Source organism: Drosophila virilis, chromosome 2, assembly GCF_030788295.1.
Source record: "Drosophila virilis strain 15010-1051.87 chromosome 2, Dvir_AGI_RSII-ME, whole genome shotgun sequence".
In the NCBI taxonomy this organism is placed as follows: Eukaryota; Metazoa; Arthropoda; class Insecta; order Diptera; family Drosophilidae; genus Drosophila; species Drosophila virilis.
In genome coordinates, this window is record NC_091544.1 from 33,492,450 (window position 1) to 33,518,001 (window position 25,552).

The 25,552-nt window shown below is 38.1% G+C and overlaps 1 protein-coding gene across 1 annotated transcript; it reads left to right on the forward strand.

Moving 5' to 3' along the window:
• Nucleotides 1–13,603: 13,603 nt before the first annotated feature.
• On the forward strand, nucleotides 13,604–14,755 carry LOC6632362 (mast cell protease 1A). The gene is made up of 3 exons (XM_015170721.3): nucleotides 13,604–13,719; nucleotides 13,784–14,397; nucleotides 14,451–14,755. The coding sequence occupies exons 1-3, from the start codon at nucleotides 13,638–13,640 to the stop codon at nucleotides 14,634–14,636; spliced, it is 882 nt and encodes a 293-aa protein (XP_015026207.1). The 5' UTR covers nucleotides 13,604–13,637; the 3' UTR covers nucleotides 14,637–14,755.
• The last annotated feature ends 10,797 nt before the right edge of the window (nucleotides 14,756–25,552 follow it).

Consider the following 25,552-nt stretch of genomic DNA (forward strand, 5'->3'; position numbering starts at 1 on the left):
TAATCAAAATATCTTGAATGACAAAAAGTTTTCCATACATCAACTTAATTTTCGGCCGATCGTTCCTATGGCAGATATATGATGTAGTGGACCGATCTTAATAGGATTTTAGATGTATATGAGGAGCATAGTAAAACTAATAAATGCCGAGTTTGGTCAAGAAATCTTGAAAAACAAAATGTTTTTTCATACAACAACTTAATTTTCGACCGATTGTTCCTATGGCAGCTTTATGAAATAGTGGTCCGATCTTAATCGAATTTTGGATATATATAAGGATTATAGTAAAACTAATAAATGCCGAGTTTGGTCCAGATATCTTGAAAAACAAAATGTTTTTTCATACAACTTTATTTTCGACCGATCGTTATTATGGCAGCTCTATTATATAGTGGTTCGATCTTAATAAGATTTTGCATATATATGAGGAGCATAGTACAAAAATAAATGCCAAGTTTGGTCGATATCTTGAAAAACAAAGTGTTTTTAATACAAAAACTTAATTTTCGACCGATCGTTCCTATGGTAGCCTTATGATCCGATCCAGCTGGTTTTGACATATATCGGATATACTTCCTTCTGCCTGTTACATACATTTGGATTTTGCACAAATACAATATACCCTTATACCCATTTTTAATGGTTTCAGGGTATAAAAAATGATTCAAAAAAACCCAAAATCAGATATGGTTGAATTTAACCATGTTTCTGAAAATGTAGGCGTAGGTGCTCCTAGTGCCTGCGCAGATCGAGTTTGTTTCCGATAATCGATAACTCAACCCGTTTCCAAGCAATCGATAAAAATCGATGTCGATATCCTGTTTTTTGGGCAATTTTGGTAAATAATAAGAGCTATAGTCACCAAACTTGACATATAGCTGCTAAAATATAATATATATATGCATTTGCTGTTGGAAGAAGAGGGCTCAGGGTATCCCCTAGTCGAGAGCTCCCGACTAGAACCTCTTACTTGATTTTGCATAGAAATGATCGGCCGACTTGAGGCGGTGGAGTGTTAATTGCCGTTAAAGCCACTCTCCAGTCAGAACTTTTCTGTTCTAGTACGCCTACTGACGCTGAGATTGTCTCAGTTAAGGTGTCTTTTCCTACACGGAATATCTATGTAACATGCTCTTATGCCCCTCCTTTTTCTGATATTTAAGTTTATATGAAACATATAACTTGTATAAAAGAAGTTTCTTCATACGTGCGTGATAATAACCTATTTATGGTGTTGGGTGATTTTAATTTGCCGAGCATCTGTCATTATTCACTGCCGAAATTATCTAGTGCTCTCAGCACAGCACGATTTAATAGACTGCATGCTTGATCTTTCGTTGTTTCAAATCAATTCAATTTTTAACCATTTGAATAGATCACTTGACCTTGTATTTGTTAACGACTACCTTATTTCTAATGTGTCTAGGCGCCTCCCTTATCTCTTCCTGAGGATGTCTATCATCCTACTTTAGAGATTGCAATGCTTAATTGTAATCCTCTCATTTCGTGCTCATCAGCTAATAAACCCCACTGTTGCTTTCGCAAAGGAAATTATTCTTTGCTGAATCAGCTTCTTTATGCAACCGATTGGTCTTTCTTATATGACTTGGTTGACATGAATACTGCCATTAATTTTTTTTATATCACCCTAAACTCCCTCATAGTTGTGTGTACTCCCAAGTCAATTCCTTCGACTACTTTTTCAAAACCACCCTGGTTTACTACCAGAGTATCACATCTAAAAAATGTAAAATCTAAGTATTTTAAAAAGTTTAAACAGTCTGGTTCGTGTACAGACTTGGCTAAATATTCCATAGTCAAGTCAAACTTCTTTCTTCTTAATTCTCAATGCTATAAGAATTATCTAACTGGTTGTAAAAGGCAATTTTCCCAAAATCCGAGACAGTTTTATAATTTTGTAAACTTGAAGCGTAAATCTTCAAGTTTGCCATCTCCTTTTTCTTTCGGGATGGATAAAGCTAGCAATGACTCTGATTCTGCTAACCTATTTGCTATTTTTTTTAATCAACTTACTCTTCAGTCTGTCCTTATACTAATTCTTTTCTTCCGCTAGTCTATACCTCCTCCCATAATTTCTCTCTCCACTCCTATTAGCTATAAACTCTTTAAAATCTTTAAATCTTCTTTTTTAAAATCTTTTTTTTTTATCTATCCACTGAATCTTCTGTCTTTCCATCCCTTTGGAAAGAATCTTATGTCATTCCTCTCCACAAGAAAAGTGGGTAGTCTGATATACAAAATTACAGGGGCATTGCAAAACTGTCCGCTACTCCTAAATTATTTGAAAACATGTAAGAGGTTCTAGTCGTGAGCTCCCGACTAGGGGACACCCTGTACCCTCCTCTTCCAACATCAAATGCATATATATATTCTATTTTATAAGCTATATGTGAAGTTTGGTGACTCTAGCTCTTGTTATTTACCAAAATTGCCCAAAAAACAGGAATAAAACACCTCCATCGGTCGGTGATGCTATTTAGAAAATTGTGTTCTTTAACTATGCCCTTAGCATATAATTCCATTATCTATTGTATAATCTATTGAATAATGAGGAAGACACTCGTTTTGTCGACCATTAATAAATAAATAAATACAATTTTTTTGGCATATTGTAAAAGTTTAGTAAAATATTTTTGTAATTTCTGTAAAATCCCTGTGTGTGGTCTTCTATATGCCCACATATCTTGCCCGTGGAGTTTCTCTTACTGTTGCAGCAACAAAATGCCAGAAACCGCAAAAAGTGAAATACACCTCGATTTTTTTTGTTGCTCGCATCATGTTAGCAAAGTTTGTTTTGTCTGGCTTAAAGCGAAGTTCTAACACTTTTATTTGCATTGTGTTTTTTTGGCCAAATTGTCGCCAGTCGGTTTGCTGCAGCCGCAACTGCTGCTGCTTGTTTTGCTTGCCACAATTTGCGGTGCCAGCAATTTGCAACAACTGCAGCAAGCTGGGATCATTGACGGCGTAGTTCCCCTCACCCCCTGCCTATTAACTTTGTTGCACACGCTGTTGATTGTTGGCTGATTGAAGCCACCAGGAAAATTGCAGTTGTTGGTTTTATTTTCTTTTTTTTTTGTGGACACTGCGTGGGTTCTGTGCGACTGATTGCCTTACAATTAATGTTTTTTGTCGGCTAGCGCACAAAAAATTTACATTTAATTTGACTCAACTGCTCGGTTGGCCAATATCTGCGAGTCTAAGGAGGTGCTAATGAATCTACAATCTTGCGTGGGTGCCGCAAAAGTTGTTCCAGTTGTTTTCCCACTTTAAATGAGATCTTAAGTTGTTCAATTAACGTATTACTCAATCAATAGGAAAAATTATCACAATTATCTAGAGAGACCAATTAGATTCCTAAAATATATATAAATAGTATACTATTACGAAAAATGCACTTAACCTAGTGCAAAGCTGACGATACAAACAGTTAAGCTTTTTTCAATACATATACAAAACATACACACACATATGCACACTTTACGCTGCGTCTGTGCTTCTTCTTGCAGCATTCAATACCTTGTATAGGAAACGCATTCTTGAGTAACTTCGGTATTTACAGACCGATCTTAATGGCACAAGTGTGTGCATATACTTTGGGAAAACGTGGGCGTTTCAAAAAGTGGAGAATTCTGGATTTTTCTCAACTGGTCCTTCATGAGTATAAGCTCTACTGATGCTGACCAAGAACATATATGCTTCATGAGGCAAGAGAAGTCCACATTAATATAAAATTTAAACTAAACAAATGTAATAATACTGACAACGAATATAAATAAGTACTTAACGAGCCAAGAGAAATCAACAATAATAAAAACAAAGTACATTTATATTTAATATTTAACTATTTTTTTACATAAATATTTAATTCACCTACATTCTACATGTTTGTAATTGCCATCAAGTGAAAAGAGAAAAAACAGATTATGTTATCTGCAGTTGAACGGCGACCATTTATGGCCGCACGGCCGACCTGGCCGAATATTGTAATTAACCTCGGAGCTGGCGAGGGGCAAAACAAGTTGCGACTAATCCTGAATTATTATTTTCCATAGTCAGGCCAAAGACAAGCAAATGGTTTATTTTCAATTTATGGCACGAAAGGGTTGCCCCAGCATGCGGGGCCAGATGTGAGGTCAACCCCCTTGGCAATGTTTCCAAATCATTTGCATATGAGTTTTTGGGTACTCGCACTTTTGCCTAGTTGAGCATTCAAATTACTGTTATTATTATTTTCACTCATATGCCACTCGTCCAGATGGGTTTGAGGGTTTCGGAGGCTGAGTGGAGGGGTAAGGGGTTGGTTTTGGGCAACCATTAAAATCCAGCACGACCTTTGTGCTGCGGCGATGCGCTTGGCGCACTTCCGTTAGCTTTTAATTCTATTAGACGAGGCCACACGGCTCGGCGCTTATCGCTGCCGGCACACATGTCGCCCGCCGCCTCCATCGAACCCAACTGTTTGCAGCGCCCTCTGGCGGTGGGGCAACTGTTCAAAGGCGCGTAAAAGGTTAAAATTATAATTTGCGGCTTCTGCGTGGCACTTTATTACGCAACTTTTTGGCATTTGCAGTCAACACGAGTCGACACGCTTAATTTCTTGGCCGCCTTTTCATAACATTTGTTCTACATCATGTATAATACAAAGTTAGGGAGTTGTGCTGGCTAGAAGGGGCGGGAGGCTGTGTTTTGTTTGCCGCCGTGATCTCCAAAAACAAAAGAACATTTTTAATGGGTCTGCGTGGGCGCTTATCAACCTCGGATATCCTTGACGCAGTTGCCACAAAACAAATAAAGGTTAGTTACGAGATTCTCGAGGTTTCGGTCGCGGTTTTGGTTTTCTGCCCCAACTTTATTTGTTTGCCTTTACTTTACACCTAAGCGGCAAAGTTTCGCACTGCTCTGTGGGATAAACGAGCGATAAGCCCCGTTTGAATTATTTCGTTAACTGCCAAAATTGTTTATCCTTCTGTTAGCCAAATACAAGTATCCCCTTATTTAGTATGTGAAAAATATGCAAGCAGGTTATTTGGGTTATTTTGGTGAAATACGCACAGAAAAGGTTTACCTATACAGCTATACTTAAAGATAAACACGCAACTGATTTGCCTTAATTACTTGCAGGCTCGAAAATATACATAAGATTGGAAAACTGACAAAAAAAATTATTTTGTCAAATTATTTCTCATATTTTCCAAAAATATAGTATTTAAATGATAAATATGTTTCAAATTGTAACTCAAATAAGTTTCTTAAGGCTAATTAGATAGAAGTAAAAAATTAATATCAGCTAAATTAATATTTAACCCAAAATATATCATCAGTAAACCATATTAAAAAATTCTTCTATCCAACTAATATCTATGAATATGCAAATAAAAAGAGTAGGGTGTTCCAAGGATGAACATAGAAGGATATTAATAATCTACAAACAATAAGAAGGGTATAAGACATTTGAATACCTTTTCAAAGGAATTAAGCTCCCATAATATGTGAGATACGAACAAATATTATTTTTCATAGCTTCACGCTAGTAATTCTCAATTAGTTCAAGCATCGAAAAAGCGAAAATGTGTTTGCAATTGGAGAATCGAATACAAGGTCTGCTAATAGTAGAACCGAGTAATTCTTGAAAAAGTTTGCAATTTTTATGTTTATACCTTGTTATTTGTTAAGCTCGAGCTGGTCCGCTTTATACTTTTAAATTCTACTAAAAAACTTAAAATATCAGTAGTCATTATTTAAATGGAATTTGAATTATACTAAGAACAATATTCTCAAATGCACTTTCATTTGGAATGTGGCGAATATTTCGTTCTTACTTTTTGTACTAGTTATTTGATGATTTGATGCCCCTCATTCCGAATTACACCCACACTTCTCTGGTTAAATGGGATGCAAACAAGCTTAAGCCTTGGCCACACCCATTGCGAAAAAAAATATATAACAAATTGTCAACACACAAGATGGCATTTAATCTTCAACAAATTGTGAGCCACTTGTACAGACAGCTTAAATAAATACAGTTGGCAGGCAGCACCACCTGCACCACCACCAAGAACAGCAGCTCTCCCGACCCCGCTTATCCACAATATCGCGTGGCAATCTATCAAGCGGGGCGTACTCGGAGTCGAACGCAGCGTGTTATGCGTAAATTTGTGAAAATCTCTTTGGGGTCTTTATTTTTATACCCTGAACCCACTGAAAATGGGTGAAAAGGGTATTATAAATTTGTGTTAATGTAGATAACAGGCAGAAGGAAGTATTTCCGACCCCATAAAGTATATATTTTCTTGATCAGCATCAATAGCTAAGTCGATCTGGCCATGTCTGTCCGTCCGTCCGACTGTCTGTTCGTCCATCTGTATGAACGCAAAGATATCAGAACCTATATAGAGACTTGAAATTTTAGCTGTAGGTCCTCCTAGTGTCGCAGATCGAGTATTCGATAATCGATAACCTGCCCCGTTTCCCAATAATCGATAAAAATCGATATCAAAATCCTGGTTTGAACAAATTGGGTAAATATTAAGAGCAAGAGTCCCAAACTTGATATGTTGCATCTAAGATATTATATATATCAAGTAGTCATTTTATACTTATCACGTTCTCCACGGTACCACCATATAAATCAAGTTAATAACCCAACTTATATTTCCCCTCAATATAAGCCACAATTTTATTGCAATTTACTTTCTGAGAATACACATATATTCTATGGTACAATAAGATATATGTAGAGAATTTCATGAAGATCGGTTAAGAAACACTTGCTTACGGCAAATTCGAAAAATATCTGTATACATGTACACACATCAACAGCATTGCAATTGCGATTTTCTTGTTTGGTGTGCTACTATTTAAATTCGTTTTCTCACTGAGACTCAATTATTGGTGTGACTGTTAAGTAGAGGCGGTGGCAAGTGCTGTTGTCTGTCGCGACGGCGGAAAGTAGTCCGGTTATTTGCGAGTTCGAGTCCTGACACGGAGATTTTTTTTTTCTAATTTATCTTCGTTAATACTTAAGCAAAAAGGCGCGTAGCGCGAGCCGAGTTTGGTGTTGGAATAAGAGGGTTCAGGGTATCCCCTAGTCGGGAGCTCCCGACTAGAACTTCTTGTTTTATTTTCTATTTTCCACTTTTCTTGTAGTCATGTGAAATTTGCATTTAAAGTCAATAAATTCATTTTGCATACGCACACTCGCTGACTGGAAGCCAAAACATGCGCCGTGTTGTGCTCTATAAATCTGTGCGAGTCGTCGTCTTCTCTCCCGGGCTGACTCTGCAGGGGCGTGGCGCGGGGTGTTGTCTTAGCGGCTTAGCCTTCAGCCTGCGGCCAACTTGAGTCTGGCTACTGACTTGCAGCTGCCTCCGCTTTCCTTCCCCCTCATATCACCGAGTATTACAAGATTACTTCAAGTGCGAGTGGGTAAATAACTGACAACTGAGAGCTGAGAATTGCGACTGCCGTCGCCTTTTGTCGCTTTGGCAGTGCTTAAGGCGATATTTGCGTTATTTACGATTATTTACAATTTAAAATGTACATGTGCCAAGTAGTCCGCGCCCAACCTTGCACTCCTCCCCGCAGCACTGCCCTTTTGTAACCAAGATGTAGTACATCCTTCGGCTCGTATCTTGATATGCTGATTTTTATTTACATCACAATTACTTTGCTGTAACTACGGATTTGTTGTGCTTAAGGTAAGCGATTCGATTTCGGAGTTGACACATAGGTAGCATAATTAAGATGGTTTTAAAATTTAAAAAAAAATAAAAATTAAATCAAACAAAGAAATATTTAGAAAATTCGAATTGCTATCAAATACTGTATTGAAACTATAGAACTAGATTCGAATCGGCAGCCACGTTCTTATTATCTTTCACCTCCCGCAAGAAAGTGAAAGGCTACTGAAAACTATACTGAAACTATCAAATGGGATTTGAAAGAGCTACCTCAATTGTTTCTTGCCAAATGTTTTTTTTTTTTTTGCACTCGATTTTTGTCTTTATCTATCATCTAGCCATTAAAAAGCTACTTACACTGATACTTTAAAGCTAGGATTTGAACCAGCAACCTCATTTTTTCCATTCCAAAGTTCTATTTTTCATTATTTTTTATCTTTCTCCATCACAATAAAATAAATAGTTACTAAATACAACACTGAAACTTTAAAATAGAATTTGAACCAGCAACCTTTTTTTTCCATGGCTAAAATTTTATATCATATCAATTGTTTCTGATATGATATATTATCAACGACTTAGAATATATCATAGTATTTTTTTAGTATATGAAAAATAAACGTATTATGATATGAAACAATGACTATATAATGTTGTTTTCGTTTCTTTTTTCGGGTAGAACTGATTACGCCCAAAAGATTATTGGCAACCAGTTTGAGCAATTTTCACTACGCGCTCCGCAAATTTATGCCGTGGTGCGATATTTGCCCGGCGGCATTTGGATAATCGAGGCCCACGCTGCACCGCAAAAACTTCTGTGCGACTGCAACCGTTGAAGAGAAATCCTGGCTCAACAAGCAGCTAACAGCATCAACAACTAACCACAACAGCAGTCGGCATCACAGTTTGGCATCTTTTTGAGGCAACTAATTGAATTATTAGCGGCTGCAGCCAGTGGTTGGGCTGCGGTTGTTGTTGGGTCTGCGGCCGCTTCGTCTGCCCCGTTGTGCGCACATTGAAATTATTGTTGGTGGTTGACAAGGATCAGCGCCGACGCCTTATTTGTGTTCATGCTCATTGTACCCACAGCCGCTTCCCTCTACCCGGACCAACTGCTGCTGCCCTTGGGCAATGGGTGGACCAAGCTTTAACAAGCGGGTGTTGGCCACGTTGCAGCCCAGCTCGCTTTTTTTGGCATTTGGTTTGCTGTAGCCGCCGGCTGGCGACATGTGCACACGTATTGTTCTTGTAAATCATTGATTAATTCTTACTCTTTTTGAATATGATTAGCGAAAGTTATGGGCAGAGATTTGAATGCGGATTCCAATTGGGTTTGCCCAAGCAGTGCACAATTAAATTACGGCCACAACCCTTGGTTAAACTAAAGGTCCAAGTGGTTAGAACAACTATTTTTTAAGGGCTGCACATTTAATACACTTCAATATTTTTATTATATCTATATGAAATGGTAATATTATGCTGATGATATATTCTTACATGCTAAAAGTAAGAGAATAATGAGTTTAGTCCGAATTTCATGTTTCCTAGAACGGACGATGTCTCACAGCCAACCTTAGTATAAACACTACTTAATTAAACAAGATGTTCTAGTCGGGAGCTCCCGACTAGGGAATACCCTGAACCAACGTATTCCAACACCAAAATGCAGTTCGCACAACGCGATCGTTTGAAGTAACAAAGATATATTGAAAAAAAAAGTTTCCTTGGGGGTTCGAACTCGCAATCCAGCAAAACAAAAAAATAGTTTCCCAGGTAGGGTTCAAACTTGCGACAGACCGCAACAATTTCTATGCGTCTATTCAACAGCCACACCAATAATAGCGAATTATTAAGAAAAGAACGAACTTAAATAGCATTACAGAAAATTATAATGCTGTTAGAATGCGAAGCAGATGCGCATGAATGTGTGTGTGTACATTTATACATAAATTCTTGATGTTTTCGCTAGCTGTGCCATCCACTTGGGCAGTTACATATAACTTTGGTTTTTTCTTAACCGATCTTTATGAAATTTTCTAAAGCATATCTTATTGTACCATAGAATATTTGTGTATTCTAAAAAAGTCAATTGCATTTAAATTGTGGCTTAAATTGGTTGGCAATAAAAATCGAGTTATTAACTTGATTTATAGGTGGCCATAGGTATAAATGAAAGATACTTTATATATATATATATATATATATATATATATATATATATATATATATAGAAGCAACATATAAAGTTCGGTGACCCTAGCTCTTAATATTTACCAAAACTAGTAAAAAAAAACAGGATGTCGATATCGATTCTTATCGATTGCTTAGAAACGGACTAGGACAACCTACATCTAGCTCTTATAGCTTCTAGCTACGGATGGACGGACAGAAGGACAGACGGACGGACAGACAGACGGACATGGCTAGATCGACTTGCTATTGATGTTGATTAAGAACATAGGTATATACTTTATTGAGTCGGAGATTCCTACCTTCTGCCTGTTACATACATTTGCATTTTGTACAACTACAATATATCCTTTTACCCATTTTTAAAGGGTTAATCAAGTTTTATAGAGATAACTTCCAACTGACCGAGTTCACATAGTTAGCTAGATGGATAGACATGTCCAAATCCACCCAGCTCCGCTCGATCAAGCATATATCAACTCTATGTGCTCAAAAATATATCTTGCAATGCCTGGCACATCTCGTAATAAAATTATTATACCCTTCAACAGGGTATACACTACCCCATAATGTAAGGCATGTCCGTACATCCCTTTGTTATCAGCAATCAAGGTCCAAACTGGAATATGAGACACACACGCACACTTCTCTGACACTCTGACACTATACTCTGGCATCAGGCAAATGTCACGCATGTCACGTGGACCAAACAATGGCCAGATATAATCAGCACGTCTAGCAGGACTACAGCTCCTGACACTTTAGTAGTTTCTATAAGAAATATGTATATGAAATACTGAAACTTTCAAATGGAAAAACTTGCATATCTTTTGGCCAAGTTTGCGCTGGCATTGTATAAACTTTTGCCTATAAACTTTGAACTCAGGAGTTTTCATCGAGCAGTTGACACCAGTTGGACTGAGCAGTTTGGGTATATCTTATATATATGTATACAGAAACTCCTGTAAGTGGAGCACACTCAGACCAGTAAATGGCCTGCGCTTCCGCACAATTAGTTCGTACCAATTGTGCGCCTTTGGGTGTCTAGAGAAAAATTTAGGTAAAAAAAAAAAAATGGAAAACCCATTTTTAAGCTAGCAATTTGCAAGGTGTTATTCTTAAGAGCTGGCCGGGGGAGAGCCGGGTAGCTGGCTCGGCAGACAAAAACAAATCACTTAGCCTTAATGGCTTATGAAGGCAGCGCATTTAACCAAAAAACCTCAAGCAGTTAAGCGAAGCGACAGTGGGCGACTTTGGTAAACCAAGGGAAGACAGCAGGATGGGTTGGGCCAGAAGGAGGAAGAGGAGGATGAGGTGCAGCCGAGGAAGCTGTCAAATGGTTGTCTTTACCCGCAGCTCACACATAAAACTGGAACATTGCACACTGCTGACGCTGAAGGCGTTGGCCATAAGATGGAGATGAGATGGAGATGAGATGTGAGAACTGAGACCTGAGACAGCGTCTACAGCTGGCATAATGGGCGACCCAATTAGGCAAAGTGAGTGTTGGTGCAGTGCATATGAGCCATAAAACAATTGAACAATGTGCTGGCAACAATTAACAAACATACACAATCACAATTAAAAGAATAAAGACCTGCAGAGCCTGGGTGTAGAAATTGAAGGAAGCGCAGAAAAAAAATACACATATGTATGAATATTTACATTAGTTAAGTTTTCTTCAGGTTCTTAAGTGTCAAAAGATAAGCCACAATTTTTTTAAAAGAAGTCCTGCCGTGACTTCGATTTTAGGCTTCGGGTTGGGTTTTTAATAATTTGAAAAAAAATGAAATAATTTAAAGTACCCAATATCGTAAAATTTTGCAATAATATTATAAAATATAATATATAAAAGTAATATACGTAATGTGATCATTGAACTTTCAAGCGAGAGGTCGCTGGTTCAAATGCGAATGCAGACACTTGATGGCATTTAAAGCAACCGCTCAAAAGCTGTGTGCCCTTCAGAAGTTGGTGCGAAACACACAAACAATTTGGATACCATTTATCCTTGCGATCATACATACGGACAGACGGACCGATGGTCATGGCTAGATCGACTCGGCTAATCATGCTGGTCAAGAATACACTTACTTTATGGGATCGGAGATACTTCCTTTTACCTGCTACATACATTTACATACATACATTTGCATACATACATTTCATACATTTACATTATACCCTTTTTAATGGGTTCAGGATAGAGAAAGGAATTCCAAGTTTCAACCAGTGAGGTTCAAATCCGGTTTCCACCTTTTAGTAGTATCTGTATATAACCGAATTTTCCTATCCATATAAATTATATCAAGCCTTAAACCAAGAACTTAAACTAGAACCTAAAACTTACGATCCTTACAAATCAGGAGATAGACTAATTCGATTAGCTAAAAGCTTTAGTTAATATTGGAAACAATAAATTGAGCACAGCTGTCATTCATTCGTTTATTAGATTTGTCAATGCAACAGTTTTTTGTCAAGTGGCTGCCATTCGAACAGCATCAAGCTGACCATAAAAATCATCGGAATTGCAAATAGGTTAAACAAAAAAATGAGCTTTGGCCGGAACAAATTTTGGCGTCAAATGCAGGCGTTGCGTATAAATTAGAGTGGCCATTGTGTGTGGCATCTTAAATGTCAAAAGTGATACCCCTCGCTCTGCACCCGGCGCCCTGCGGCCTGCACCCTCGCCTTTGGCTAGTGCACCTGAAGCGCTTCAACTTTGACTCAAAGCGCTGGCAAAACAATAAATTTCCCTTTGGCAGTCATTGACTGAGGGCAAAAAGGAGGCGCAGCTTCAAACCTGCCTAAAGCCCTTACACATCACACACACACACACACACACACACACACACACACAGCTCCACATGAGGGGGCTGGGCAAGAAAAATGATGACCACAATGTCCTGGCAACTGGACGCACGGCTGAACATGAGGACATACAAAAAAGGAGGAGAACTGTTAAGGAACAACTTCTGGGCTAATAAAAAAAATCAAAAGGCAAAAACCAAAGGAAAAACATGCGGAAAAACCTGTTCCAAATGCATTTGGCCATTATGTGCTAGCTGGAGGGGGTGTTTTAGCGGAAAAGGTAAGTGATGCTGGCGTTGGGTGGGGGGGGGTGCTCTTTTAGTCAATATCTCAGGCTATGCTGCAATTTTTCTTCATTTTTTTGGTTTTTGTCACCCAACATGGAACTCAGGCGGAAGTTAAGCTGTTGTTTATGTGTCATCGTAAATCATGTTCAATGTACACGAAACAATTCCACGTAAGTGGATAATGGAAGCTCTCTGTAGTTGGGGTAGTTAGTTTTATGTACTTGTCGTTGGAAGCAGTTCACAACATGCAGCTCTTTAAGTGCTTAACATCAACAAATTTCTCAAAATAAAAACTTTCAGCACTTTATAGCAAATATAATCGAAGCTTTCATGTATATGGTTACAATGCTATTATATACCATATATTCCTTGAACTTTTACCAGTCGCTCAGTGGGCCATAGTTTAAGGATCGAGCCCCCGCACTTAGACGCGTGGTGGAAAACAATAATCGTACCAATTGCATTTGTAGCATTCTTCATTCGATCCGCGCGACGCCTGGTAATTTTCTTTAATATTCTTATATATCAATATAATATAATATTAAATGGATGTAAATTGCATTTCATGCCCAATTCGTTCTAGATAAAACCACCATTTAAAAGTGCTTCCAAAATGTGAAAATAAAGCAGCGCAACTTCGACGTGAGCCATGTGCTACCGCCGTTTCCTTACAATTTTTCTCATCATGCCTCTTTTTTTGAGAACGGCATCGAAGGTGGCCAACAGCAAGGGTACATAAGAATTGAAATTGAATTAAATTGTATAAAACCGATTGCATAATAAAGACTTTCTTAGCTAGCTTGGAAGAGTTATCCAAAACAGCAGCGCCTAATGCGCTGCGTGATGCTGAATTTAAAAAACTTCCGGCCGAAGCGCCAAAGCCTATACAATATCCATTTGTAGCATCCATTCAGATGGTGGAGAATGGAAGGTACCAGCACCTTTGCGGCGGCGCCATTCTGGATAACGAATTTGTGTTAACGGCAGCCCACTGTAATTTGAAGCCTCGCCTACTGCTTGCCAAAGATTTACTTGTGGCCGCTGGCTCAAATCTGTTGTTCGATACGAAAGCCCAACGTTTTCGTGTACGGGCCATTAAAAAGCATCCGGAGTTCAAGCCGCTTTATGGTCATGATATTCTACTGCTGCAGTTGGCATCTCCAATACCTATCGATAACATTCGATTTGCTGCTATCGACTTTAAAAATTCCACCAGCAGAAAGGACGGCAATTTGAATTCAATTCTACTCGGCTGGGGCCGCACAACGCCCAACCTGCCCAAGCAACTAGAAGTTGTGCCTTTTCGTACCATTTCCGATGAAATGTGTGTTCTTAAATATAAATTTAAATATTTAACACGTTCGGAAATTTGTGCCGTGAACACAAATGGACCTCGTGGAGCCTGTGATGTGCGTATTTGAATCAGAGTTGTGTGCCCATAAAATATTGGAGTTCTTTACAGGGTGACTCGGGTGGACCTCTAGTGGATGCGACGCAACATACGGTATATGGCCTGCTCTCATACGGTCGTAAGCCATGCGAGACGGGCAAACCCTTTGCCTTTACACGAATCAGCATCTATGTCAACTGGCTTGAGGAACAAATAAGATCAATGAGAAAACTGAATAATACGAATGATTTAGGATAGATATAACAAGTAAGAGGTTCTAGTCGGGAGCTCCCGACTAGGGAATACCCTGAACCCTCCTATTCCAACACTAAATAAATTCAAAAAAATGTTCCCTTGGCATGGTTCGAACCCGCAAATGGCCGCATTACTTGCTGTCGACTACTCTACTCGAAAATAGTAAATGCCGAGTTTGGTCAAGATATCTTGATAAACAAAATGTTTTTTCACACAAAAACTTAATTTTCGACCGATCGTTCCTATGGCAGCTATATGATATAGTGGTCCGATATTAATAGGATTTTGCATATATATGAGAAGCATAGTAAAACTAATAAATGCCGAGTTTGGTCAACATATCTTGAAAAACAAAACGTTTTTTCAAACAAAAACTTAATTTTCGACCGATCGTTCCTATGGCAGCTATATGATATAGTGGTCCGATCTTAATAGGATTTTGCATATGTATGAGGAGTAAAGTAAAACTAATAAATGCTGAGTTTAGTCAAGATATCTTAATAAACAAAATGTTTTTTCATACAAAAACTTTATTTTCGACCGATCGTTCCTATGGCAGCTATATGATATAGTGGTCCGATCCAGCTGGTTTTCACACATGTGCTGCGTGCAAAAGAAAGAGGAAGTTCTGCAAAGTTTCATTAAGATAGCTTTAAAACTGAGGGACTAGTTCGCATAGAAACAGACAGACGGACATGGCTATATCGACTCGGCTGTTGATGCTGATTAAGAATATATATACTTTATGGGGTCGGAGATGTCTCCTTCTATGGACATTTCACACATTTCACGACAAAATTATAATACCCTCTGCAAGGGTATAACAAGTAAGAGGTTCTAGTCATGAGCTCCCTACTAGGGGATACGTTGTACCAAAGACAATATAAACAGTTAGATAAGTAACGCCATACAACAAAATGCTACTATGCAGCTTGATTTTTTGAAAATTGAGAATGAAAACGAAACCTGTAGTATTGCGCTCTCACAGCCGAGAGAACGAAAAAGCTAAAAATAGAATTTGCTCTCAGCTTCGACTCTGTGAGGGCCGTGCAAGCAATTATGTTTGTATGCGTGTGAATATACATACATAACAGCATATTTGAATGTGTTGTTATCCACTGCTCTGGCAAAGTCTCTGGCTCGCAAAGAAACAATTTTCTTAGTTTTTTAGCGCAGATCACGACCTTCCCTTAGAAATACATATTTTCTGCGGAGTCAACCTCAGTACACAAAATGCATTCATATATCAACACAAATTTGGGATAGGTCATGATCTGCGCTAGAAAACTAACAAAATTAATTTCTTGCCAGCTGAAGCCAGAGCAGTGAATAACAACACATACCTTAAAGTTCTTATGCATGTATAATTCACGCATACAACGAACGGCGCACGCACGCTATTGGCTGAGACAAGGACTTTTCTCTAGCATACACTGTCCAAAAAGAAAAGTGCAATCAATCTATGTGTGCTATTTTCTTAACATAGTTATTGCGCAAGAAGCGTCTTGTGTAAAAATTATATAAGTTCTTCAATTTTCCTGTAAAATTATTTGTTAATATCTAGGGTAATATATCATTTAAATAAAGCATGCATTTCATGGATAAAGCACAAGCATCCATCGTAAGTTCTAAACTTTTGCGCTCAGTGTACTTCGAAAACGAAGCGACCAGCATCGACCAGCTTTGCTGAAGGCAGGCTGGCGACTCACTTTGTAGCTCGTGTCAGCATCAGCAAGCCACGACTTCGGCATTCGTTCGTCTGGTCTTTGGAGAACGAACAACCAGTCGGCAGGCATGCCGTACGAAGCCTCAAAGGCCAGATGAAAGGCCAGGCTAGAAATTTTGCATCGCATTCAAATGTATGGGCGTTACTCATCTTAGTGTTTATATCGTCTTTGCTTATACCCATTTTTAATGGGTTCAGGGTATAAAAATAAATGTATCACGAAGTTTTCAAGTCTCTGTATCTCTCTCTCTCTCTCTCCCTCTCTTTCTCTCTCTCTCTCTCTCTCTCTCTCTCTCTCTTCCTATTGGTCTCTCCCTTTTTCTCTCTCTCTCTATCTGTCTCTCTCTCCCTCTCTCTCTGTTCATTTTTTTTAAATATATGCAGCATTATTCCCACTTGACATTTTTCGAAAATAAAAGAAGTCACTTAAAAAATTATGCCGCCCACCTTGGGCAATTCCACGGGATATAAAAAATGTGTTAATGTGCCGAGCCGCAACGCTTTTAGAATTCATGTCACTTTTATAAGGTAACAGATTCACGCGCGATTGTCACTTACGCTGATTTCCAGAACAGGCCCCCAGAGAGGACCCCCCCTAGACAATTGAGCCTGATGGTGTGGGGCGTATCCCCCAACCAGGCCCATGGCAAACACACAAATGACAGTTACGTGTGCGGGTATTCCATTTCTTTCGAATGCTTCTGTTTTGTGTGCCCTGTGCTAAAGGTATTAAGGGAATTGTGTTTTTGAGTCTAGCATGTGAAAACTTCTGATATTTTCAGTAGTAAAATAAAAATCTAAAAGAGATACAAAAACTAATTACACGGTAAAAATCAGAGATTTTTTGCCAATATGATAATGGTAGTAATAATAAAGAATTTCTTCCAATATAATAATGGTAGCAATCCATTAAGGACGACAGGCTCAGACGATCTAGCCTTTTGTGTGAACGTGTCGATCTCGGACTTAAAATTTGAGAGCAAGTCATTAATTCCTTTTCAATATCGAACACGCTTTAGCTTCTTTATATCCTAAAGTGAGATAATAAGATAGACAATTTTTTATAAAAATTTTAAAAAGGTATAATTTTAACAAATATTTACTTAAGCTGGAACAGCTGCAATTGGGAACTGTGTTGACTTTTTTTTATGGATAAAGTTCAAGGCACATTCCATTGATATAAATACATTAATATATTTAAACGACTTAACTGCCGTCACAGTTAAATTTTAACAATTGTGAAATGTGGACGCATTTACTCTGGGGCTTCTCGGTGATTATCTTTGTCTGGAGCTGCAGCTCAGTTGGAGCCTACAGACTTCTCGACTCTAGGAACGAACGCTATGGAAGCTGTCCGGCGGCTGATTTAAATGCACAACATAAAACATATTACAATGTGAATAAAATAAATACAGAGGAGGCGTCAGACGGTAAAGAGGCATGCGTCATATCCGATAAGCGGCCGAAGCCCGTACATCTCCTGTTGCGCATCATCAATATAAAGGGCTGGAGGAGAGAGCCAACAAATGTTATAAGGTCCAGGCGTAGAGCGGAACCCGGAGATGAGCTTTTTAAGGAAAATCCAGTTTTGGAGAAGCCTAAACGAAAGTTGATTCTAATTTTAAACCAAAAACGCGAGGGAGCAGAGCCAGCCAATCATTATTACATGTGAAACAAGTATAATTTTTCCAATTCATCAGGTTTAGCTAGTTTTAAGAACTAGTAATTAAGCAAACTTTCTGAAAACATATGAGACCATATTTGCCCATAAATTAAAAACATTTTGTTGCCGCAAAGGATTTAAAACTCTAAGAAAATTACTTTGAAGACTTTTACCAATAAATAATAAAAACCCACACACACATATGAGCTGCATCTGGGCTTTGACAGAAAAAGCTTCTGTGGCAGTTGATTGCGGTTACAACCACCCACAAGCACAAGCACAAGCCACCCACCCGGCCAACATAAAGCCAGTCGCATAAAAAATGATGTTATATGCATGACCCTAAATTAATCTAGCGAAACCTTTTCCTTTACAACAAACACCGAGCTACGCACCAAAACTCTGCTGAACGCTTTAGTCCGGGCACATCAAAGCCACTGAAGTATGACAGAAACGAAGCTATTTGAATATTCACGTAAATGTCATATACGAACAAATTAAATTTGGCTTATGACTAGCTTAGAGAGAGAGAGAGAGAGAGAGAGAGAGAGAGAGAGAGAGAGAGAGAGAGAGAGAGAAGTAAGCACTGCGGGAGAAAAAGCCAAGGTCTTTACAAAAGGGAGTTTGCTGCTTCTTTTTATGTCGATATCATAAAAGAGTAGTCCTTGGCCATCTAGATATTTGATAATTTTAAATTTTGTGAGCCATTAAATGACTCATTACGGCTTTGAAGTACCTTCATAAAATACAGCTACAGTAAATAATATTTCTTCCTTGTTGAAAAAAACCTATGGTTCATCTTTTAGGTTCTATCCCAGTCTCAATTTTGATTTATTTATAACTAGAATAGATATAATTTCGAAAGAGCTTAAGATCACATTTCAATCTTATTTCTGTTCGTATTTTTGTATTTTTTAATTTTTTGGTCAGTCTCGCTCCCCGTCTTTATCATATTGTATTGTCATAAGATTCATATATCTGTACCCGCTCTTGAAACTAATTTTAATCCTTAGCTACAACGTGCATCACATTTATTTATTATTATTATTATTATTCTAAGACTCTTCTCTTTAACATCTTGTAAATTTCTTGGTTTCTTGCAAATTTAAACACATAATTTTATGTGCTGCAATTGATACGCGTAAAATTCAGCAAGTTTCTTGCGGAGTGCCAAAAAAGATAAGTAAGAAAAGCTGAAAACTAGCTGCGCAATATGTCGCTTGCAGCGAATTGAAAATTATGCAAAACAAAAGTAAGAAATAGAATTCCATTTGAAATTCAAAATTCTTTTATTTTTTTGCGCCCAACTGCGCTCAACAAGACGTTGCCAGACTGTCGCAATGCCAGCGAAAAAGCGACTCATTCGCATGCAGTTGGCGTACCGCAAAGTGGATATTGATATTTTGTTCTTAAATTTTGTTATTTATGTGGACACGCTCCAGCTCGCAACCCAACGCCACAAACATATTCCCGCATATACTATATAAAAGCGAAGCAGAAGTTTACAATTTGCACAAGCGAGCGACATTTTTGCCAACTTGTGCAAATTTAACGCAACATTGTAAGAGTCCCGGAATACACTATGCCATCCCTTTTTAGAGGCGGGGTTTGGTCCGCCCCAGGGCCCCGGGCTTGTCATGCCCATTGACATGCACGTCGTGTGCCAGTGCAGAGGCCGCCGCTTAACTTTGACAGACCAAACCAAATAACCCGCCCAACAATGCCCCTGCCCGCTACTCTCCACAAGACCACATACAATTTTGCCATAAATTTTGCAACGTTTTCGACACATTGAAAAAGTTTTTTTATTTTATTTTTATTTTTTTTTATTTTTATTTTTTTTTGTATTTGGCAACCACTTGAATTTTTCAATTGTCGCACATTTATTTTAATACAGCGTGAAATTTATGAGTGACAAATTGAATTTGAAAATTGAGTAATATTTGTATCTTCACGAAATAACTTTAAACCTAGGGAACGTGTCTTTTACGTTAGAACTGCAAGAAATTTTTTTGGGAATATTTCTCGGCTTCAAACTGATTAAAGTTATGAAATTGGTGGCACATATGGCACACATTTTTAAAAAATGTTTTCATATAATTATTAAGGAAGAAAAATAATAAATAATACATATTAAGAATGTAAAACGCATATTGTATTTCCGTCTGCTCGAAGCTGGGCAACACCGGGCAATTTCTTCAAGTATATTGAAAATTTCAGTAAAACAATTTAGTTAAGTACATTTTTTTAAATGGTATGTATAATATTCCAAAAAACTTCCCTCTATAACATAACTTTAAGACATGCTCTATTTTATTTCTACGACGCCTCAAATAAAGTTGATTGATGGTTCTTCGCTGACCCAGTGGCCCACCCCAAGAGAATCATAGTTTAGCCCATGTCAAAGTGATTCGATATGGATTGGTTTAGCTGCAGGACATTTATAAGCACAAAGTACAGCCGACTGCTTAAGGATATGCGCGTGTTTTATATTGTTTCAAATGGTCCAAAACACTAAACACTCCATAAATAAAACCATTAGAAGTACCATTAACAGAGAGCAGAAAAAATAGAAATAATATTAAAGTAGTAGCAATTTTTTGTTTATCATTTTTATGTGCGCCCTGAGTATGTGGGCGTGTGTCTGGGAGTGTGCGTGTGTGTTTGTGGGTGTGTGTTTGACATACGCAATCATATAAATCTTAATGTTTATAAATCACGTCGTATTGTTATGCCCCAGGGTCACTTTTTTCGATAGCATGCAATACGCCTTAGAGTATATAAAAACTTAAGATTATTTTGACTGGGAACAAAAAAAAGCTTGACATTGAAGGATAACCAACAAAAAGAATTAATTTAATACAAACATTAAAGCTTCTATAAATAAATTCTATAAGCATCACAAATATGTTTGGAAACTGCATTCCTAATTAATTTCGGTGCTCAGAGTCCGATCTCTATGAAACGTTGTAGGCATAAAATATGAGACACAAAAATATGTGACTTAACAGATTTTATTTGAAATGAAAGGTTAAGAACACTGCAGAAATCTCGAAGAAAAATGTCAAAAAAAAAGTAAAAGTAAAAATATGCTGCTCTATTATGGTTAAAGAAATACACATTTTGAGCTTGATTGGTTTTTTATCTTTCTTTTTTGTGACTTTTTTAATATGCAAATAATTTGGTGGGCAAATGGCAACCAACTGTGACCCAGCAGCAGATGACAATGGCCAACGCCCCATGCAAAAGGAACATGCGATTTCTATTCAAGAGTCAAGTTGACAACAATGCGACGAGGCCTACTTGGCACTTGCCAAGAAACAGGAACAGGATGTGACCATGATGCCAGAGTCTACCTCCCCGCACGACATTTGAATATGACACACAGATGACAGCTGCTCTCAGCTCGTTTCTGGGGATGGCCAGGATGATGCGTGTCCATTGTGCGCATTTGACGTTTGGTTTATTAATCAGTTTGGCCTGCGGCCAGGACCAGGGCCAGGGCCAAGTACAACCAAACGCCGTCGCAATTTTCTACGAATGAATAATTTTTGTTCGCAAAAAAAGGGCAAAGTCAAAAAGCAGTCGCAGTCCTGAGTTCATATTTTTGTCGCGTAACTCGCATTTTAATTTCTCACAAAAGAAAAATAAAGTCAAACAAATGTCAGTCGCGTGTTAATCAACTGTAAATAAATGGCGCAAAGATTAGAGAGAACCGCAAAAAAAAAAAAAAAAAAACAGAAACAGAAAAAAACACGGGCAGCAATTTGCACTTGCCAGACTAATAGATACCCAGTAAACTGGCCCAGAGTACCTAAGAATCCTTATCAAATTTTGTATGCATACAAAGCCTTAAACAATTTCAGTTTATATTCAAAAAATGCTGTTTTTTTTTAAATATATACTTTGATATACGTTTAGCAAAAATGTATGTATAATTTTAAAATATTTTGTGAGATAATTTTAAAGTTATAACAACTTATTTGTCAAAAAAAGCCCACATCCCAAATTTAATCCAAGATATGTCTAGACAGACTTTTAGCCTAACATCGTCTAAACAACTAGAAGCCGATAAACCGAAGGCACATAAAAGAAATAATACGTAAAATTGTACAGGGTATAACACCAAGCAAAACCACAAAGAATTTTGTTGAAAGCCCCTTAAATGCGCACGCAAAACAAATAAAAAATGGGGTGTGATGCAAAAAACTGGCTTAAAGAAAACATTTAATGGTTTTTTAAATGTTTTTTAAATGTGCGTGAAAAATCTGTCACTCGACACAAAACTTCAAAAGCTTAAAGCTGCGGCCACATTTCCTGTTTGCCGAAGGGGCAGGCAACCCATGCAAATTGGCTCTAGTAAAAGTTGTTATCATGAATCCAAGGCGCGTTGTTATTGCTTGACACCCACTAAATCCGCAGCCCAGTTTGAACTTGTATGCCCAATAGACGAAGCCGTAGCCATTCCCGCAGTCAGCAACGCCTACAATAAATAAATGCGCTCAAACATTGTCCTTTTCGAGGCGCAGCCTACGGGCGGGGGTTCGGATTGCTGGTGTTGATGATACTATTATCTTATATCGCGACAGGGAAGGACTCTGCAAGCTTTCAATGGACGCGGCAAAGGACTTCAATAGTCCTTTTGCCAGGCATTTACAATTCATAGATACTCGCAGTTAGATAGTCAGCGAGAAAAAATCGTTTTATTGGCTTTCGAAGGTCCTTTTTGTCGCCTCAGCCGCCCACCAACAACAACAAGGACATAAACCGCAAATAAGTTTAACATTGTACAACATTTACGTTCCGGCGAGTGCCTGAGGTTTCCCTTTTGTTATTGTATATGTTGTGATTTGTGTGGCTTTGTCCAGGGCAGCGCTTGAATTTTAAAATGTCGCGCACAGTGGAACAAACCGTGCAAGAAAACAAACAAAATTGTAGAAAACTGCAAGGAAATTCTCAAATATTCAACAATAGATTACAATTCTTTAAAGATATATTTTATTACATAAAATTACTTTTATTAATGCACAAGCTCGATTTTGAATATGAGTACTGCCCATACTCATACAGGGAGCTGCCAAAAGTACTCATTTTAATCTAGCTTAAATTTTAAAAGATTCATTTATACGCATATAGATATGTGACACATCTCTGTTTTGAGTCGCATATTGATACCGGCGACTACTTATGAATACTAGGTTTACTCATGCCGTCCGACTACTCAGTTTTAAAACTAATCGCTGTAATTTCTATATTACTGAGAACTCATCATGTATTTTAATACGCATATGAGTAGTATTCATTAGCAATACAACTACTCACATTATACACACCACAGTTTTCAGGTCAAACATCCCACCAGTACAAAACGGAAGATTATTAGCGCCCAGCTTGTTCCACTGTGCCCGTAAGCCACTTTCAAGTAAAAGGGGTGCAAATGGTGCAATTTGTAAAATTGCTTGTTTTTTCTTGAACCCAAAACCCAGTAAAGACATTGCCACAAGACGGCACTATGCTATCTAATCTTATTTGATATTATTTTTACGTTAAACTTACATTTCAGCACACTTTAAGGCCAGAGTTGGGGCTTTTGTTCAACCACCCCCGCCAAAACGGAAATCTAACAAATTGTCTTTAAAAACGAGTCGTGTCTTTAAACTTGGAAACAAGCGTTTTTAATGATATTTACAGGAAATGCCAGCAAATCGCATCAATCATTTGTCAGCCATAAAAATTCGTCATACATGAGCATTAAATTATAAAAAATAGTAGAAAAGGCCGGGTAAAAAAAAACAGAGAGAAATTCTTAATGGTTCTTTGTAAAAATGACCTTGTAAGTTATGAGGCACAGTTGGGCGCCCTTTTAGCCAAAAAGCCACGAGTCGAGGTTCAACAGCGGTCACTCCAGCAAGAGCTGGGCACAGACTCGAAGCCCAACATCCACTTGTGGCTGTGGGTGGCGCGGGTTCAATTGGTTTAACAACCGCCTACTCCTGCTGTGTATGTGTGTTTGTGTGTGTGTAGTCAAGTGCGTGCGCGCTCATATGTGAACATTTATTGGAAAACATTATAATTTATGACTTTTTGAATGACATCGCTTGAACTTTTTCAAGCTATAAAGTCCAGGGACAATAACAGCGGATATTGCGGCGGGACTTCAATTTTGTATTTCCGTTATTTAAAATTGCATTCTCCATAGAGAGTTGGGAGTTTTTGATTTATGAAGATATTCATTAGGAATTCGGGATATGTTACATACGAAAATTGAGGAAATCTTAATGAAATGAAACTGCGAACCATTTTTGAACCTCTTTTAAATGACTAATAAACCAGTTCTCAGCTGAGCTTAAAAGTTTAAATAACATATAAGGACAATAAATGCAACAACTTTTGGTTCTCTTTTTGCAAAATACCGCAAAATTCCTTATTGTTGTTGCAGTCAGAGAAAAACGCACCAAACGTTTTCATCCAGTTTAGTGTTCATTTCATATATTCTTTGTAATTTGTAAAACGTCCTTTTTTTTCAAGACAACCGAACTAAGTAAACCAAAAACCAAAGAAAAACAAATTGGTATCTTAAGCCACGCATAAGCTAAACTTCCAATCTAAAATGAAAATCTTTGTATCCACAATAAACGACCTAACAAATAGCAAAGGCTTGAAATCCACACGCTAAAGGGTTTTATCCCAGTCCCAGTTGAGGAGTCCTTCGCCCTGTGAAGGACGTTGCATATACTATATGCACACGCTTTAAGATCTTATCAAATAACCATAAGAACAAGAATGATTATTTTAAGTAATTGCCAGCTATTGTTAGCTGAGAAAATAGCAAAAAGGACCATTTTCTTATGACAGGCATTCGTAGCCTTAATTTAAACTAAAAACTGTGACTTTTGTTTTTATTTACTAAACACTCCGCTTATTTACTGTTGCCATATAGACGGGAGAATGAAAGTATAAAAAAGAACAAGAAGGAAGCTATTGTATATGTATGAGTGAGATATGTACATGCTCCAGGCGCATGACCCATTCCTGAACTCACACACAAAGCTCTGGCAGCGTTGGGTACGACGGATACACGAACTCTCGCACTCCCGACTAAACTAATGCCATCCTCGTCTAGCCTCGTATCTCTGTCTGTGTGTAGGGTGCGGGTGAGTCAAAGTGTAGATAGCTGCCTGCCATAGGACGACAACGAAGTGAACGATGTCGACTCCGCATACATATAGAATGTCCTAAGGTGGAGCAGAAGCCATGACTGCGGCCATGACAGCGATAATGTATACCAGCCAAGCCGAAGGCGAGGTGGAGGAGGCGTGCGTAGAGGAGGGAGCGACTCTTGTAGGGTTGCCGTTTGCTATGGCATCATCCACCCAACCCAGCCCAGCCAACCAGCCAGACCCAACCAACTGCCTGCTGTCGTCTGCAGCTGTCTCTCTCAGACTTGCTTCCCTCTTTTATGCTTTGTGGGTATTAAGTTTTTGGTCTTAATGCTAAAGATAAACGTCTTTGACTGCACTTATCGAGTTA